Source organism: Berghia stephanieae, chromosome 5, assembly GCF_034508935.2.
Source record: "Berghia stephanieae isolate SIO BIC M18660-M18661 chromosome 5, UCSD_Bste_1.3, whole genome shotgun sequence".
Classification (NCBI taxonomy): Eukaryota; Metazoa; Mollusca; class Gastropoda; order Nudibranchia; family Aeolidiidae; genus Berghia; species Berghia stephanieae.
In genome coordinates, this window is record NC_088364.1 from 738564 (window position 1) to 758379 (window position 19816).

The 19816-nt window shown below is 37.9% G+C and overlaps 1 protein-coding gene across 1 annotated transcript in view; it reads right to left on the reverse strand.

Annotated features, from left to right (window-relative positions):
* LOC144972205 (piwi-like protein 1) overlaps positions 1–19816 on the reverse strand; it is a 68122-nt gene that overhangs the window by 39945 nt on the left and 8361 nt on the right. The window contains exons 6-8 of the mRNA XM_078913222.1: positions 13851–14046; positions 11668–11786; positions 2002–2082 (exon numbers count right to left, since the gene is read on the reverse strand). Coding sequence (XP_078769348.1) covers positions 2002–2082; positions 11668–11786; positions 13851–14046 — 396 coding nt within the window. The remainder of the gene's footprint in view (positions 1–2001; positions 2083–11667; positions 11787–13850; positions 14047–19816) is intronic.

The following is a 19816-nucleotide window of genomic DNA, read 5'->3' on the forward strand; positions in this document are numbered from 1 at the left end:
GTGGTAGTGGTAATGATGATGTGGTGGTGGTGGTTGTAGTAGTAGTGGTTGATGATGTGGTGGTGGTGGTTGTAGTAGTGGTAGTGATGATGTGGTGGTGGTGGTTATAGTAGTAGTAGTGGTAGTGATGATGGTGGTGGTTAAAGTAGTAGTGGTAGTGATGATGATGTGATAGTGGTGGTTGTAGTAGTAGTGGTAGTTGCAGTGATGATGATGTGGTGGTGATTGTAGTAGTAGTGGTAGTGATGATGTGGTGGTGGTTGTAGTAGTAGTGGTAGTGATGATGTGGTGGTGGTGGTGGTTGTAGTAGTAGTGATAGTTGTAGTGATGATGTGGTGGTGGTGGTTGTAGTAGTAGTGGTAGTGATGATGTGGTGGTGGTGGTTGTAGTAGTAGTAGTGGTAGTGATGATGGTGGTGGTTAAAGTAGTAGTGGTAGTGATGATGATGTGATAGTGGTGGTTGTAGTAGTAGTGGTAGTTGCAGTGATGATGATGTGGTGGTGATTGTAGTAGTAGTGGTAGTGATGATGTGGTGGTGGTTGTAGTAGTAGTGGTAGTGATGATGTGGTGGTGGTGGTGGTTGTAGTAGTAGTGATAGTTGTAGTGATGATGTGGTGGTGGTGGTTGTAGTAGTAGTGGTAGTGATGATGTGGTGGTGGTGGTTGTAGTAGTAGTGGTAATGACGATATAATGGTGGTTGTAGTAATAGTGGTAGTGATGATATGGTTGTGGTTGTAGTAGTAGCTGTAAAGATGATGTGATGCTGGTAGTTGTTGTAGTAGTAGTGGTATTGATGATGATGTGGTAGTGGTGGTTGTAGTAGTTGCAGTGATGATGATGTGGTGGTGGTGGTTGCAGTAGTAGTGGTAGTGATGACGATGTGATTGTGGTGGCTGTAGTAATTGCAGTGATGATGATGTGGTGGTGGTGGTTGCAGTAGTAGTGGTAGTGATGATGATGTGGTGGTGGTGGTGATAATAGTGATGGTAGTTGTGGTAGTGATGATGATGTGGTGGTGGTGGTTGTAGTAGTAGTGGTAGTGATGATGGTTGTAATACTATTGGCAGTGATGATGATGTGGTGGTTGGAAGGGGGGGGGGGGGGGGGGGGTATCCTTGGAACAAATTGACCTCACCGGAATTTGACGGAAGTTGCCCGGAGCCCGGAATTTTTGGCTCCAGACCGGATTTTTTTCCGGTGAAACCGGAGTTTTGGCATCACTGCCAATGTTTTCATATTTTAAAAATCAACGAACCAATTCAGGTCAAAGCCAGATGGAAAACTTCAAATAGGCTTTAGCCGGGAAAAAAAGGGCTTAACTAACAGTTTAACGGGACCATGACTGACAGTTTAACGGGACCATGACAAGCAATTTGGAGTTGTAACCAAAAAATCTGAATCAAGCCAGATATAGGATTTCACAATAGCTCTTATGTTAACATTTATAAATGCTTTCAAATTGATAAAGAGTGAACTAAGTTCTCACCAGTTTTCCTCAAATAACATTCAAGAAATTATAATATTGAGTCCTTGTCAAAGTTAATCCTGACATTCAAGAGAAAACTGTAAGAGACAACGTTTAGAGCCTCAGATAATCTATATTACTAGTGTAATACCAAATACATCCAATCAATCAAGGACCTTCACCATGAGTTGACAAATCTGTATGTAGTCTACAATTTGGGTTTTGTTGCTAGTAGAAGCAGTCTGGCTATCAGCCCTGCCAACTGTTTAGACAAATTCGTACAAAATTTTGGTTGCAATTTCAGACTTCCTGAGCATCTGTAAACTGATTGAGAATGAAAGTGGATGCCAAACGACATCTTTTTAAAGCATTTTGAAGTGTTAATTAATCCGTGCCAGAGTAAATGGATGATTTTTAAACACACTTCACTTATAGCAACTACAATTCTTATCTATTAAAAATGACCAATCCCTAAACTTTCAAGTAGGCCGGACCAAGTTGTAAACTGTGGGGAAAATGATGAAGCAAAGACTTACTTCCATTGTGGTACAACGGCTCGAGACGATGGACTGTAGTTGTAACGTCCAACTTGTACCATCTCTAGGATGTGCATGATTCTAGGATGAAACAAGACGTGTAGTCATAAATAGATAAATTATGGTGGGCAAACACACACACACACACATATACACACACAAATACACAGGATACAAAGATAATAAGCCTTGTCTGTTCTTATAATTATACCATAACAATTTGTTCTTGAGGATCAGAAGATGAAATATATACAGTGGAACCTCCCGATTACGACACCTCCGAATAACGACAACCTCCTGATAACGACATTGACCTGTGGTCCCGATTTTTTTTCTATTTAAGATCAGTAAAAATAACCTCCAAATAACGACGCACTTTTTGATAAAACCTCTGAATAACGACATCATTTTGGCGATTTTCGGCAGTTTTCATAGATATCTGATACTAAAAATACCGAGTATGAGTACTCAAAGTTTATAAAATGATTCCTGCTTGAACCGATGATAACGCAGTTTTTTTTTGACGAATCTAGGCTGATATGCATTAATAAAAACCAAGGTATAAATGTAAGTGTAAGCAAGTAAACACAAAATCTTGGAAAATGTGATATTATGTGGTGATAGTAGTAGTAGTAGTAGTAGTAGTAGTAGTAGTAGTAGTAGTAGTAGTAGTAGTAGTAGTAGTGTAGTAGTAGTAGTAGTAGTAGTAGTAGTAGTAGTAGTAGTAGTAGTAGTAGTGTAGTAGTAGTAGTAGTAGTAGTAGTAGTAGTAGTAGTAGTAGTAGTAGTAGTAGTAGTAGTAGTAGTTAGTAGTAGTAGTAGTAGTAGTAGTAGTAGTAGTAGTAGTAGTGTAGTAGTAGTTAGTAGTAGTAGTAGTAGTAGTAGTAGTAGTAGTAGTAGTAGTAGTAGTAGTAGTAGTAGTAGTAGTAGTAGTAGTAGTAGTAGTAGTAGTAGTAGTAGTAGTAGTAGTAGTAGTAGTAGTAGTAGTAGTAGTAGTAGTAGTAGTAGTAGTAGTAGTAGTAGTAGTAGTAGTAGTAGTAGTAGTAGTAGTAGTAGTAGTAGTAGTAGTAGTAGTAGTAGTAGTAGTAGTAGTAGTAGTAGTAGTAGTAGTAGTAGTAGTAGTAGTAGTAGTAGTAGTAGTAGTAGTAGTAGTAGTAGTAGTAGTAGTAGTAGTAGTAGTAGTAGTAGTAGTAGTAGTAGTAGTAGTAGTAGTAGTAGTAGTAGTAGTAGTAGTAGTAGTAGTAGTAGTAGTAGTAGTAGTAGTAGTAGTAGTAGTAGTAGTAGTAGTAGTAGTAGTAGTAGTAGTAGTAGTAGTAGTAGTAGTAGTAGTAGTAGTAGTAGTAGTAGTAGTAGTAGTAGTAGTAGTAGTAGTAGTAGTAGTAGTAGTAGTAGTAGTAGTAGTAGTAGTAGTAGTCGTCGTCGTCGTCGTCGTAGTAGTAGTAGTAGTAGTAGTAGTAGTAGAGTAGTAGTAGTTAGAAGTAGTAGTAGTAAGTAGTATAGTAGTAGTAGTATAGTAAGTAGAGTAAGATAGTAGTAGTAGTAGTAGTAGTAGTAGTAGTAGTAGTAGTAGTAGTAGTAGTAGTTAGTAGTAGTAGTAGTAGTAGTAGTAGTAGTAGTAGTAGTAGTGTGTCGTCGTCGTCGTGTGTAGTAGTAGTAGTAGAAGTAGTAGTAGTAATAATAATAAGAAGAAGAAGAAGAAGAATAGTAGTAGTAGTAGCAGTAGTAATGGTAGTAGTAGTAGTAGTAGTAGCAGTAGTAGTAGTAGTAGTGTTTTTGTGGGAGGAGGAGGAGGAATTTTGTTTGTTTTAAAGGGTTTTACAGCGCTTGTGACACATCTATGTCATATCAGAGCCAGTAAAAAGGAAGAAAATTGGAGAGTAAAAAACATTCTAGATTTACAATTGAAATGACATAAAAAGTAAGACAAAGGGGAATGGTCTAAATAGGGAACAGATGTAGATTCCAGGAGCACACTATCAGTGTACTCAGTTCAGATCACCTAAAAGTCTCATCCAGACACACGCACAAGAACCCTCTAAGAAGAATACACTACAACTACAATGTTTTGTTTGTTTTGTCAATGTTAATAAAAACTGGTCCCATGGGCCTTACCACGCCCACTTTGTCCGCCATCTTGGAAACCTCTAAATAACGACACCTCCGGATAACGACATAAAAACTTGGTCCCGTGGCTTGTCGTTATCGGGAGGTTCCACTGTAATCACTATGAATGTTATAAATTATAATTGGCCTCAAAAGGCTTCAATTCAAAAGTCCTGAAGATACATCCAATGAAAGCAAACAATCTTTTTTAGTTAAAATTTATTGTAAAGAAGGGGTCTATGTAGCTTTGCCATTGAATACGTGTATTTTACAGACAGGAAAGAAATTAGTACCAAATACAACAGTAGTAGTATCGTTGGGCTACACTTCTTTGTTCAAGGTATCAATCCAGGTTCGGAAGTCATCATCACATTTGTTGATGGTTTCAAATCCCCCTTCAAGTTTTGTCTCTGGGCAATCTTAGTCATCGTGTGGTGCTTGGTTACATTTTGGGCATGTTGGTGATTCTTGGAGCCCCCATTTGTGCATGTTGGCAGCTGTTCTTGTATGTTTTGACCGTAGTCTATTTGCAGCTCACAGTGGTTTACCAGCGAATCACTTAGTTGAGATGCTAGGTCAAGAGGTCACTACTCTCCTTCTCTTTACCTGCGCTCTGGCATGGCACGTGCCTCCAGTCAGTGAAGCGAGTAGTCTAATTGGTCTGATAAATAATGGCATAGCCAAGTGACAACTATCTTAAATGTAAACCTATACCACCCATGTTAAAGATTGAAATCCCCTCACACGTGGACTAAATATCATAGATATCATCAGTATATTTCTTTCTCAGGAAGACAGCAAAGTAGACTCACATTTTGACTACATTTATCATTTAAATCAAATGTTTCTGGAATCCCTACAACAATAATCAGACGTTGCAGTTTATTATTATTCACAATAGTACATAGTACAAACCGTCTACTTTCTGTTGCACTAATGTTAATTCAGTTCAACAAATATGTAACAAGTGTAGGGGTGGGGTATCAAATTTCACTGGGAATATCTAGCAGTCTAGGCTATCGTGGGTGATGAATTTGGACCAGTTACACAATGCAAACAATGTCGTAATCATTTCCTGGACTCCCCACTGACCATGGAACACTTTACTACACCAATTCTACAGTTTTATCATTAAAAGTTCCCACGAATATGGTAAAGGAGTGAAGAAGTCATACTTATTGTAGTACAGGAACGTATATATATATATATATATATATATATATATATATATATATTATATATATATATATATATATATATATATATATATATATACACACTCTCTCTCTCTCTCTCTCTCTCTCTCTCTCTCTCTCTCTCTCTGCAAGTAGCCCTACAATTAAAAACACATCTGTTACTGATTTAAGAAATATGAAATGAATTGGTTTGTTTCATTCATGTCTCTGTTGATTGGTGTGGGAAGGTTTTATTCACCAGCTGCACTACTTGTACATTGTGACTATTGAGAATAATGTCTGAATTCTGATAACTCCTAGGAGGTGCCACTATTATTTTCTCTATCTTGCTGTGTTTTGAGTACCCCCCTCCCCCTCTCCCCCTCTTCTTATTTTCCCCAGTCAAACTTGCCTTTGTGGAATACTATCTGTACTAACTGTTGATGTTATATCGTTGTTGTCAGTGGTATGAATTAGGTGTAGTGTGAATGTGATGCGAATGTGATGCATTTCTCTTAGCCTGTCTTTTACGTTTGTATGTGGGTATATGCAGGATGTATGTGTGTATGTATGTGTGTGTGAGAGAGAGAGAAAGAAAGAAAAGAGAGAGAGAGAGAGAGAGAGAGAGGAGAGAGAGAGGAGAGAGAGAGAGAGAGAGAGAGAGAGAGAGAGAGAGAGAGAGAGAGAGAGAGAGAGAGAGAGAGAGAGAGGGGAATGCCTTTTTCTGCCATATTCATTGCTTGTTTTATCTACTACGCCACTGTGATGGTGTTGTTGTTTGGTGTAATGATGGTGGTTTTGTTTCTATTTTGGAATAGTGAAGTAAAACCTACACACACAATATATTGATTTATATGTTCTTTAGGAGTGTGTTAAATTGTTTATCCACTTATCTCCATATCTTTTAAATACAATACAAAATACAAATGAAGAGAACATAACTTATGTCCAGCCCATTACATTTATGACCATTAAAAACGTAGTTAAAATGTGTTGAGTCAGAAAATGAATGTTTTACTGTGTGTAATAATATTAAGACTGGACAAAGCATTAATTAGTTTCGGAATCCAACGTCTGATTTTAAAGATTTGAATTTTTTATTGTCCGCACAACAACAAAAATATTTTAAAATGGTAGGGATTTTAAATTGCTTATAAAACCTATCAGAATAATCACAATAAAATGACAAAAGAACCAACATAACAAGTGAAAATGGTACTGTCTGTTCCATGAGTTAATATTATTGTAATGTAAGTGGTCATCTAGATATGGTGTTGTATTACATCAGCAAAATGCAATACTTTGCGCCTTAACCCTCAAAAAGGGGAATCCCCGTCCAGGTAGCCACTTTTACAGCATGCAGCTGCTGTTGTCAGTCACTTGCTGGCTTCCAGCAGTATAACTAAGTGATCTGATTTTATGAAGAAATAAACAGCAGTGAGCTACCCAGTATTTTCTTGGTTGATCCTGTAGACCTGGGAGACTTTTACAGGGATCTTCAATTTGTTCCCCTCCTGTTGGCTTATTCCTTTTCCATTCCTCGCACCAGGCTTCTTACGTGTTGTAGTTTTCTTTCTTTGATAGGTAGAAAGGTGAACGAGAATTTAGTCTTGATGTTGGGGGCGCAGTTTTGTATATGGTTTGCAGAGGAGTTCCACTATCTTCTTCAGCTCTGGATATCCATTTCTGTGTTGCATCCTCTCTCCTCAAGTGAGATGGTGCTATAGCGCTCATGACTGGCAGCCATTGTGTTGGGGTTGATTTCAGGCATCCAGTTACTATTCGCATCGAGTCTCTTAGTTTCACATCAACAAGGTTTGTATGGGCACTTCTCGTCCAAACAGGAGCACAATATTCTGCCACACTGTAGTAAAGGACCAGGGTTGATGTTCTGAGAAGAGTGCAATGCTCCCCATGTTGTTCCTGCCAGTTGTCTGAGTAGACAATTTCGTTTCCCTATCTTTCTTGCTGTACCTCAAGATGGGTTCTATAGGTCAGCCGTCTATCCAGTGTCACTCCGAGGTATTTTGGATTTTGATCAGCTGGTAGTGTTGTGTCATCAATCTTGATCATCAGTTTTCGTTTTGATTCCCTGTTGTTAAGATGAAATGCAGTTGCAACTGATTTTGTCGTATTCATTTTTAAATACCATCTGTCAAAATACCTTTTCATGGCCGTGGTGTCTTTGCTAAGCGTTGTTTCTATATCTTCCCAGTTTCTTGATTGGTATGCTAAGGCCCAGTCATTTGCATATATCCTAGTTTTGTGGAAGTTGTTTGAGGCATGTCGCTTATGTAGACTTTAAACAATGCTGGTGCTAAGACTGAGCCTTGTAGTACTCCATTTTTTATTCTTCTGACTTTGCTGGTGTTATCACCAAGTACCACATGGAAATTCCTAGGTCCTGTCATGTATGAGAGCAGTTTCAAGATTTTTCTGAATGGGATTATTTTTGCAAGTTTCAGCATCAAGCCACCAGTCCACACTAGTAGTAGTAGCAGTGTATGGCAACACCTCCAAATTTATTTCATTGACCCAACTTCTAAAGTCTTCCTCCGCCCTAAGGACGGTTTCGTAGCCACCTTCAAGTTTAGTGACTGGACAGTGGAGGACGATGTGATCGCTGGTCTCTGGGGCTGCCTGACGTTTCTGGCAGGTATCACTGTTTCCATGTTTCCATCTGCACATATTTGATGCAGTTCTGCCATGTCCAGTTAAGAGGCGATTTGAGGAAGTTCAGTATTTCCTGGCGTTATTGAATGCAGGCACTCTTTTGGTTGGATCTTTAATGATGTTTCCTCCTCTTGGTGTTTCCCTGTTCCACATTTCTCTCCAGTTTTCCTCCACACTGAAGTCTGTCATTTTTGTTAGGTGGAAAGGTCTTCTCGATTTGAGTCTTATTGTTGAATGTGCCTGCTTTATTATTGATGGTGCAATGCCGCTCAGTGTTGGGAGCCACTGAGTTGGAGTTGACTTGAGACATCCTGTTATAATTCTCATTGATTCTCTTAGTCGGATGTCAATGCGGTTTACATGTGGGCTTCTCATCCAAACAAGGGCACGGTATTCTCTGACACTATAGCACAGTGCCAAAGCAGACGTTCTCAGTACCTGTGGTGAGGCTCCCCAGGTTGTACTTGCGAGTTTTCTCACCAGGCTGTTTCTTTTTGCGGTTCCCTCAATGTGTCGACACTGTGTCATACGCAGCAGAGAGATCAATAAACACTGTGCCTGTTTTGAATTTCTTTTCAAATCCATTTTCAATTAAGGAAGTGAGGGCAAGGACCTGCTCGGTTGTGCATATATTTCGTTGAAACCCCGCCTGTTCAATACAACAGTAATATCGTCACAAATGTTCCTGTATACCTGAATAAAGCAAACTACCTTATGTTTGGACAATCACAAAATGTCATCTAGAATTGAGATTAAGATGATCCAAATTCAAAGCTGACCTTCAATACTTTCTATTTTATTGATCGTTGTCTAAATTCACAGCCAGAAAATTGACAATCCTCCTGTCCGAGTATTGATTTGGATAAAAGAAATGCCAACTAGTGCCAGCCTTGAACTGATGAGAACAGTTGGCTGCCATGTACAAATCTATGGAATCTGTCAAAGTCACGTGAGAACAGTTGGCTGCCATGTACACATCTATGGAATCTGTCAAAGTCACGTGAGAACAGTTGGCTGCTATGTACAAATCTATGGAATCTGTCAAAGTCACATGAGAACAGTTGGCTGCTATGTACAAATCTATGGAATCTGTCAAAGTCACGTGAGAACAGTTGGCTGCTATGTACAAATCTATGGAATCTGTCAAAGTCACATGAGAACAGTTGGCTGCCATGTACAAATCTATGGAATCTGTCAAAGTCACGTGAGAACAGTTGGCTGCCATGTACAAATCTATGGAATCTGTCAAAGTCACATGAGAACAGTTGGCTGCTATGTACAAATCTATGGAATCTGTCAAAGTCACATGAGAACAGTTGGCTGCCATGTACAAATCTATGGAATCTGTCAAAGTCACATGAGAACAGTTGGCTGCTATGTACAAATCTATGGAATCTGTCAAAGTCACTGAGAACAGTTGGCTGCCATGTACAAATCTATGGAATCTGTCAAAGTCACGTGAGAACAGTTGGCTGCTATGTACAAATCTATGGAATCTGTCAAAGTCCAGTGAGAACAGTTGGCTGCATGTACAAATCTATGGAATCTGTCAAAGTCACATGAGAACAGTTGGCTGCTATGTACAAATCTATGGAATCTGTCAAAGTCACGTGAGAACAGTTGGCTGCATGTACAAATCTATGGAATCTGTCAAAGTCACGTGAGAACAGTTGGCTGCTATGTACAAATCTATGGAATCTGTCAAAGTCACGTGAGAACAGTTGGCTGCTATGTACAAATCTATGGAATCTGTCAAAGTCACAGTTGTGAGTACACGTTGGCTGTATCTGCATGTGTACAAATCTATGGAATCTGTCAAAGTCACGTGAGAACAGTTGGCTGCCTATGTACAAATCTATGGAATCTGTCAAAGTCACGTGAGAACAGTTGGCTGCTATGTACAAATCTATGGAATCTGTCAAAGTCACTGAGAACAGTTGGCTGCATGTACAATCTATGGAATCTGTCAACGTACATGGTGAGAACATTCATGTCTGTCAAATCATGAATTGGGTAAATCAGAAAAAGTTGGCGCATGTACAATCTATGGAATCTGTCAAAGTCACTGAAACAGTTGGCTGCTATGTACAATCTAGGAATCTGCAAAGTACTGAGAACAGTTGGCTCATGTACAATCTATGGAATCTGTCAAAGTCACGTGAGAACAGTTGGCTGCATGTACAAATCTATGGAATCTGTCAAAGTCACTGGAGAACAGTTGGCTGCCATGTACAAATCTATGGAATCTGTAAGTCTGAGAACAGTTGCGTGATGTACAATCTATGGATCGTCAAAGCACTGAGACATTTGGGCTGCCATGTACCAATCTATGGAATCTGTCAAAGTCACGTGAGAACAGTTGGCTGCTATGTACAATCTATGGAATCTGTCAAAGTCACATGAGAACAGTTGGCTGCCATGTACAAATCTATGGAATCTGTCAAAGTCACATGAGAACAGTTGGCTGCTATGTACAAATCTATGGAATCTGTCACCAAAGTCCATCTTGTGAGGAACAGTTGGCTGCTATGTACAAATCTATGGAATCTGTCAAAGTCACGTGAGAACAGTTGGCTGCTATGTACAAATCTATGGAATCTGTCAAGTCACATGAGAACAGTTGGCTGCCATGTACAAATCTATGGAATCTGTCAAAGTCACGTGAGAACAGTTGGCTGCTATGTACAAATCTATGGAATCTGTCAAAGTCACGTGAGAACAGTTGGCTGCTATGTACAAATCTATGGAATCTGTCAAAGTCACATGAGAACAGTTGGCTGCTATGTCAAATCTATGGAATCTGTCAAAAGTCACGTGAGAACAGTTGGCTGCTATGTACAAATCTATGGAATCTGTCAAAGTCACATGAGAACAGTTGGCTGCTATGTACAAATCTATGGAATCTGTCAAAGTCACGTGAGAACAGTTGGCTGCTATGTACAAATCTATGGAATCTGTCAAAGTCACATGAGAACAGTTGGCTGCTATGTACAAATCTATGGAATCTGTCAAAGTCACATGAGAACAGTTGGCTGCTATGTACAAATCTATGGAATCTGTCAAAGTCACATGAGAACAGTTGGCTGCTATGTACAACTCTATGGAATCTGTCAAAGTCACGTGAGAACAGTTGGCTGCTATGTACAAATCTATGGAATCTGTCAAAGTCACGTGAGAACAGTTGGCTGCTATGTACAAATCTATGGAATCTGTCAAAGTCACGTGAGAACAGTTGGCTGCCATGTACAAATCTATGGAATCTGTCAAAGTCACATGAGAACAGTTGGCTGCTATGTACAAATCTATGGAATCTGTCAAAGTCACGTGAGAACAGTTGGCTGCTATGTACACATCTATGGAATCTGTCAAAAGTCACGTGAGAACAGTTGGCTGCCATGTACAAATCTATGGAATCTGTCAAAGTCACATGAGAACAGTTGGCTGCTATGTACACATCTATGGAATCTGTCAAAGTCACGTGAGAACAGTTGGCTGCTATGTACACATCTATGGAATCTGTCAAAGTCACGTGAGAACAGTTGGCTGCTATGTACAAATCTATGGAATCTGTCAAAGTCACGTGAGAACAGTTGGCTGCTATGTACAAATCTATGGAATCTGTCAAAGTCACATGAGAACAGTTGACTGCTATGTACAAATCTATCGAAATCTGTCAAAGTCACGGCTATGCACAAGGACATGGGACTCTGTCTTACCTTCGGAAGACAATATTTAACAAGTGAGTCATCTCTGCTGTAGGGATCTGTTTGACATGGACAATTCGAATGGAGACCGGGCTGCCATCTGTTTTTCTTATCGAGCTCACTTGAGTTTCCTGTCATGGGAGATTGGAAACAAATTATCAAAAATACACACACACACACACACACACACACACATACAAGAAATAACAGGACTGGTGGTTAAGGGGTGTTGGCTGTGTTATTCTACAAAAATCAATATTACATCTTTGTTGCTTATAGATGGTATGTGCTTGGGTAAGAAACTCACAACATTGTCATCCAGAAGTATAATGGACCAACACACAAACACACACACACATACACACATACAAGAAATAACAGGACTGGTGGTTAAGGGGGGGTTGGCTGTGGTATTCTACCAAAATCAATATTACATCTTTGTTGCTTGCTTATAGATGGTATGTGCTTGGCTAAGAAACTCACAACATTGTCATCCAGAAGTATAATGGACCAACACACAAAACTATGTGTAACCTTGAACGTTTATAGTCTGGTTAATACAGTTTAGTGAGAATTACTCATAAATGCGGATGTCAAAAAGCAATAACAAAGACCTAAGGGACGTCAACTTCATACTATCTATATACATAAACGTAGTTGTTTGTTTAAAACTAGATATTCTAAACCTTCATGTGGATGGCAAAAAACAATAACAAAGACCCAAGTGACGTCAACTTGATACTATCTATATACATAAACGTAGTTGTTTGTTTAAAACTAGATATTTAAACCTTCATGTGGATGTCAAAAAACAATAACGAAGACCCAAGTGACGTCAACTTCATACTATCTATATACATAAACGTAGTTGTTTGTTTAAAACTAGATCTTCTAAACCTTCATGTGGATGTCAAAAAACAACAACAAAGACCCAAGTGACGTCAACTTCATACTATCTATATATACATAAACGTAGTTGTTTGTTTAAAACTAGATATTCTAAACCTTCGTGTGGATGGCAAAAAACAATAACAAAGACCTAAGGGACGTCAACTTCATACTATCTATATACATAAACGTAGTTGTTTGTTTAAAACTAGAATTCTAAACCTTCATGTGGATGGCAAAAAACAATAACAAAGACCTAAGTGACGTCAACTTGATACTATCTATATACATAAACGTAGTTGTTTGTTTAAAACTAGATCTTCTAAACCTTCATGTGGATGGCAAAAAACAATAACAAAGACCTAAGTGACGTCAACTTGATACTATCTATATACATAAACGTAGTTGTTTGTTTAAAACTAGAATTCTAAACCTTCCAAAAAATCATTTTCATCTTTTTCCATCCAGGGGTGACATGGTTAAAATGCTGACTCAGCGTTTTACACATGACTTTATTTTGAGTAGATCTCAAAACATAATCTAGTTTAAGGCCTGATATTTGGCAATAGAACTCCTATGAACATCCTCTAACATCTTACTTAAACTGATTTTGAGTTTCTTTTTCATACTTTTACATAATCAGCCTCAAAGTGTCCCGTTATTAGGCTATATCGAGGTCTCAGAATTTGGAGAATAATTACAGAAAAAATGTCCTAACTCACAAAAACTATAACAGCTAATTTTTTAAAAACCTCTTTGTAAGGTGATAAATTTACATCTATTTAACATTGTGGCAAAATTATAGCCAATTCTGGGAGGTACCTTTGAGATATACTTAAAATAGTGAGACAAGTTAGTCAAAAAATGACATTTTGAGAAAATCAAAAAAATACATTTCATATGCCTAAAAACAAGACTAGACATATTATTCAAGGGTAATTTTAGACACCTTTTTGAGTTTTGAAACCTAAGAGAATGGATTCTACAGATATTTTTTCACAAGAATCACAACAACAACAACAAAAAAAAAAAAAAACGTCTTTCGTTTTGTTTTTTCTCCTGAATATCCAAATTTGAGCAGCACAGGATTCACAGATCCCCTCAAACCATTTGCCAATATGACACACACAATCTTCGGGGAAATTGTTGGTCAAATTTGGGATAAAAAATAGGATGTGAAAATGATGACGATGATGATGATGATGGAGGTGGTGAAAAAAAGTAGCTGGAAATTAGGAAACAGGGATGAAATCAAATACCAAGAATTTCCAACTAAATTCAGGGGAATTGACAGGTTTGCTCCTCACCTTTTGTGGAAGTTCAAAGGGCAAGTAGAGGATGTTGCCATCAAATGCTTGGACTGATTTCAACAGGTCCTTGTGTTCTGCCAGTAAACTGATTTTGAGTCGTCTACTGTCTAACACTGGAGTGAAATGGATATGGTACTGATGGACCATGGTGTTACGACACAGCAATCGGATGTAATTGGCCGTCAAGTCCATTCTGGGAAAACAAATCACATTTATCAGACACCAAATACAATTGCAATTTAAATGTATAAAAACTCACCACTTCACAAATCACATTCATCAGACACCAAATACAATTGCAATTTAAATGTATAAAAACTCACCACTTCACAAATCACATTCATCAGACACCAAATACAATTGCAATTTAAATGTATAAAAACTCACCACTTCACAAATCACATTCATCAGACACCAAATACAATTTACAAATATTAATTTCTAAACTTTCATCAAATCAGAATGACTCCAGTGATGCAGAGGTTTAAACCCTAATTCATGAAAGCAGGATTCAGGCATGCTACCCTCAATTTCAAATTTCAGGGACATTTTACGGATAAACCCTCAAATTTCAGGAACAATACACCACACAATTGTAATAATGTCTTAAAAGACAGTCAAATTTCTGATATCAACAACATTTAGTGGTTACAATCCCAAGTAGCCATTCATCTGCTGAGTATCCTCAATCATTGGTTGAAAAATACAATATTACTTGGATGACTGCTACAAATAACACCACCTCTGGTGAGAATAACTGACCACAAAAAAGGAGGAAATATTTCCCCAACCATTGTGATACAGAATAGCTTTAGCTTACAAATTTCCAAATTATATGGTTTGTTGATGTTGATGATGCGGTAGTGGTGGGGTGGTTGTAGTCGCGATGGTGTGGTGGTGGTGGTAGAAATGATGTGGTAGTGGTGGTTGTAATGGTAGAGGGGGTGATGATGTAGTGGTGGTGGTTGTAGTAGATGGTGGTAGAAATGATGTGGTGTGGTGGTGTTGTAGTGTGGGAAGAGATATGATGTGGTGTGGGTGGTTGTGTAGTGGTGGTAGAGATGATGATGTGGTGGTGGTTGTAGGGTGGTAGAGATGATGATGTGTGTGGTGTTGTTGTAGTAGTGGTGGTAGAGATGATGATGGGGGTGGTTGTAGTGTGGTATAAAGATGATGATGGTGGTGGTTGTTAGTTTGGTGAGAGATGATTATGAGTGGTGGTTGTTGTGTGGTGGTGTAGATGATGATTGGTGTGGTGAGTGGTGTAGAGTGTGATGTGGGTGGTAGTGTGGTGGTAGAGTATGTAGTAGTGGTGGTGAGGGGTAGATGATGTGGTGGTGGTTGTAGTGGTGGTAGGGATGATGATGTGGTGGTGGTTGTTGTAGTAGTGGTGGTGGTAGAGATGATGATGTGGGGGTGGTTGTTGTAGTAGTGGTAGTAAAGATGATGATGTGGTGGTGGTGTGTAGTTGTGGAGAGATGATATGTTGTGGTTTGTGGTGGTAGAGTGATGATTTGTGGTGTGGTTGTTGTAGTATGTGGTGGTAGAGATGATGATGTGGTGGTGGTTGTTGTAGTAGTGGTGGTAGAGATGATGATGTGGTGGTGGTTGTAGTAGTGGTGGTAGAGATGATGATGTGGTGGTGGTGTTGTAGTGTGGTGGTGAGATGATGATATGATGTGATGGTGTTGTATAGTGTTGTGAGATGATATGTGGTGGTGGTTGTTAGTAGTGGTGTGGTAGAATGATGATGTGGTGGTGGTTGTTGTAGTGTGGAGAGATGATGATGTGGTGGTGGTGTTGTAGTTTGGTGGTAGAGATGATGATTTGTGGTGGTTGGTGTGTATGTAGTGGTGTAGAAGATGATGATTGTGGTGGTTGTTGTAGTATGGTGGTAGGAAGATGATGATGTGGTGTAGTTGTTGTAGTGTGTGGGATATGATGATGTGTGGTGGGTTGTGTTTTGTAGTTGTGGTTATAGGGATGATGATGATGATATGACATTAGTTCATAATTGCTAAACTTCTTAATTCCAAGTTGTAATATAATGGTCGACTGTATCATATACGGGACAAAAAGTCAACTTCTGTAGCCACTATGGTTTTCAAATTTCCGGCGCAAATCCGGAAATTCCGGGACAGTAGCAGAGCTGCCAACCCCATCTGATGAGAATGTGTACAATGGGACCTCAAGATGGGGGAGATTTTATAAAAATGGGTACATTCCTGACATCGACGGAAACTAACCATTGTGAAAGTAAGAGGAAGGTATCCTTACATGAATATTCGATTTCATGATATGGGACTAAAACAATAGGAGCGAGTTCACTATAGAATAATAGAGCAATGAATTGGTATCGAGTACAAATTTGAACGATCCATCAAGCTTAAGATAACAGCAATACGAGCATCCGGGCTATTACAACTAAAGAAAACTGAAGTGACTCTGTACACTGAAAATGGGTACAATCTTGGGATAAATGCATACAAGCGCACAATCGCTGAAAATGCGTAAAATTCCCCATTTTTTTTTAGGTAGGTTGGCAACTCTACAGTAGGCATCCTGAGGATTAGACTTTTTTTTTTTTTTACAAAAACCAGGATTTGGTTCTGAAGCACAAAAATAAATAAACAAATTTTTAAAATTCAGATGAACTTTTCAATCACATTGTAGAAATGATAGATAATAGGTCCTTATAATCATTCTTCTACTCATATTAAACCAATGAAACATTACAAATTGGAAGCCATTGTGAGGAAATTCAATACAAATCGTTGTCAAAATATCTCACATTTTCTCATTTTACTTGTGGAAATATCATTAAATCATTAAAAATAAATAAATAATAAAATAAAATAATATAACATTAATTTTAACCAAAAATAGGTTTTAAGGTTTTTAAAAATGTGAGAATAATAATGGGTATTTGTAGCTCTTTAGAATTGAAACAGTTCTATACGTATATCCACCAATGTGTAAACAGTTCTATACGTATATCCACCAATGTGTAAACAGTTCTATACGTATATCCACCAATGTGTAAACAGTTCTATACGTATATCCACCAATGTGTAAACAGTTCTATACGTATATCCACCAATGTGTAAACAGTTCTATACGTATATCCACCAATGTGTAAACAGTTCTATACGTATATCCACCAATGTGTAAACAGTTCTATACGTATATCCACCAATGTGTAAACAGTTCTATACGTATATCCACCAATGTGTAAACAGTTCTATACGTATATCCACCAATGTGTAAACAGTTCTATACGTATATCCACCAATGTGTCAACAGTTCTATACGTATATCCACCAATGTGTCAACAGTTCTATACGTATATCCACCAATGTGTAAACAGTTCTATACGTATATCCACCAATGTGTAAACAGTTCTATACGTATCCACCAATGTGTCAACAGTTCTATACGTATATCCACCAATGTGTAAACAGTTCTATACGTATATCCACCAATGTGTAAACAGTTCTATACGTATATCCACCAATGTGTCAACAGTTCTATACGTATATCCACCAATGTGTAAACAGTTCTATACGTATATCCACCAATGTGTAAACAGTTCTATACGTATATCCACCAATGTGTAAACAGTTCTATACGTATATCCACCAATGTGTAAACAGTTCTATACGTATATCCACCAATGTGTAAACAGTTCTATACGTATATCCACCAATGTGTAAACAGTTCTATACGTATATCCACCAATGTGTAAACAGTTCTATACGTATATCCACCAATGTGTAAACAGTTCTATACGTATATCCACCAATGTGTAAACAGTTCTATACGTATATCCACCAATGTGTAAACAGTTCTATACGTATATCCACCAATGTGTAAACAGTTCTATACGTATATCCACCAATGTGTAAACAGTTCTATACGTATATCCACCAATGTGTAAACAGTTCTATAAGTATATCCACCAATGTGTAAACAGTTCTATACGTATCCACCAATGTATAAACAGTTCTATACGTATATCCACCAATGTGTAAACAGTTCTATACGTATATCCACCAATGTGTAAACAGTTCTATACGTATATCCACCAATGTGTAAACAGTTCTATACGTATATCCACCAATGTGTAAACAGTTCTATACGTATATCCACCAATGTGTAAACAGTTCTATACGTATATCCACCAATGTGTAAACAGTTCTATACGTATATCCACCAATGTGTAAACAGTTCTATACGTATATCCACCAATGTGTAAACAGTTCTATACGTATATCCACCAATGTGTAAACAGTTCTATACGTATATCCACCAATGTGTAAACAGTTCTATACGTATATCCACCAATGTGTAAACAGTTCTATACGTATATCCACCAATGTGTAAACAGTTCTATACGTATATCCACCAATGTGTAAACAGTTCTATACGTATATCCACCAATGTGTAAACAGTTCTATACGTATATCCACCAATGTGTAAATTATACATGTATATATATACAGAAAAGTACGATAAACACAACAATCTACTTTCACTTCCTGATGAGAGCGAATGCTTGAAACAATATTCAGACCTGTAAATGGTTGGTGAAAAAATTGTCTGAAGTTTTTGAACACGCAAAAATAGATCAACAGGACAAAGATTTTGATTAATTAATAAACACAACACAGATATGACATGTCAATTGACTTGTCAAATCCTGTCACTTTCCCCTACTTATTTATAATATAATAAGCAGGTCCATATTTTATGGTCCCAAAAAAAAAATTCCAATTATTTGAGGGAGTACACACATTTCTGTTCCCAGGTCTGAGTTTGTTGTAAAATGAAAGGAAGAGAACAAGTCCCACCTTTTTGAAGGATGTGTATCTAGTGCTTGACATGGAAAGCTGCTTTATATTCGCTCCTGTTTGTGTTAGATTTTTAAGCTGATTCTTTCATTTATTTGGATTAAATCTTATAGAAGAAGAAGAAGAAGAAGAAGAAGAAGAAGAAGAAGAAGAAGAAGAAGAAGAAGAAGAAGAAGAAGAAGAAGAAGAAGAAGAAGAAGAAGAAGAAGAAGAGAGAAGAAGAAGAAGAAGAAGAAGAAGAAGAAGAAGAAGAAGAAGAAGAAGAAGAAGAAGAAGAAGAAGAAGAAGAAGAAGAAGAAGAAGAAGAAGAAGAAGAAGGAGGTGCAGTCGTGCCGTGTGTGAAGGAGGAAAAAGAGAAAAATTAAAACAATCGTGAGGAAAGAATACTTTCGCTAAGAGCTTTCGATGAATATATATTTCGAAGAAAAATAATTATTTCGCATTATTTTTTTTTCTGGTTCACATTTAGACCGAACCAAATAAACCATGGGAAGGAAAAAAGAGAGATGGAGAAATGCATGTGTGTCAGTAGCTAAATAGAGAGAAACGGTCAGGTCCGACACACGCTGTGTGTGCTAGTTATTTACTGACTAGGTGTGTGCTGGACTTGCACGACCGCAACCATCTCTCGCTGGCTGTGGCACAGCAGGCAGGCAATGAATACATCCACATCTAGTGGAGCGTGTAGGTGGAATTATAATAATATAGATAACTGATAGTCGGCCTAGTTCTTTTTGAGTTTCGCATGTTATTGTTGTTACGTTGTTGTTGAACACAAGCACATTTTGTGGAAACACTGTATCATAAATTGATGAATTTCTACTTTTGACTGGTCTACATTAAATTTATGTAATCCTCTTTGGCATAAAGAACAAGCTATTTCTCAAAAATTTGAAATCAAAATAATGTTGGAAGCGCGTAATGTTCACTTTCATTTGTATTTATCAATAACGTATATTGATTGTTATAAAATGTAAACATGTCTGTCGTTCCTTCATATTCGGATTCTGTACGAACATCATATAAGTTTCAATTAACCGAACATTCCATTTTAACAAATTCTTTCAAAATGGATAAGCGGAAAATCATATTTTGACACTATAATCATATTTA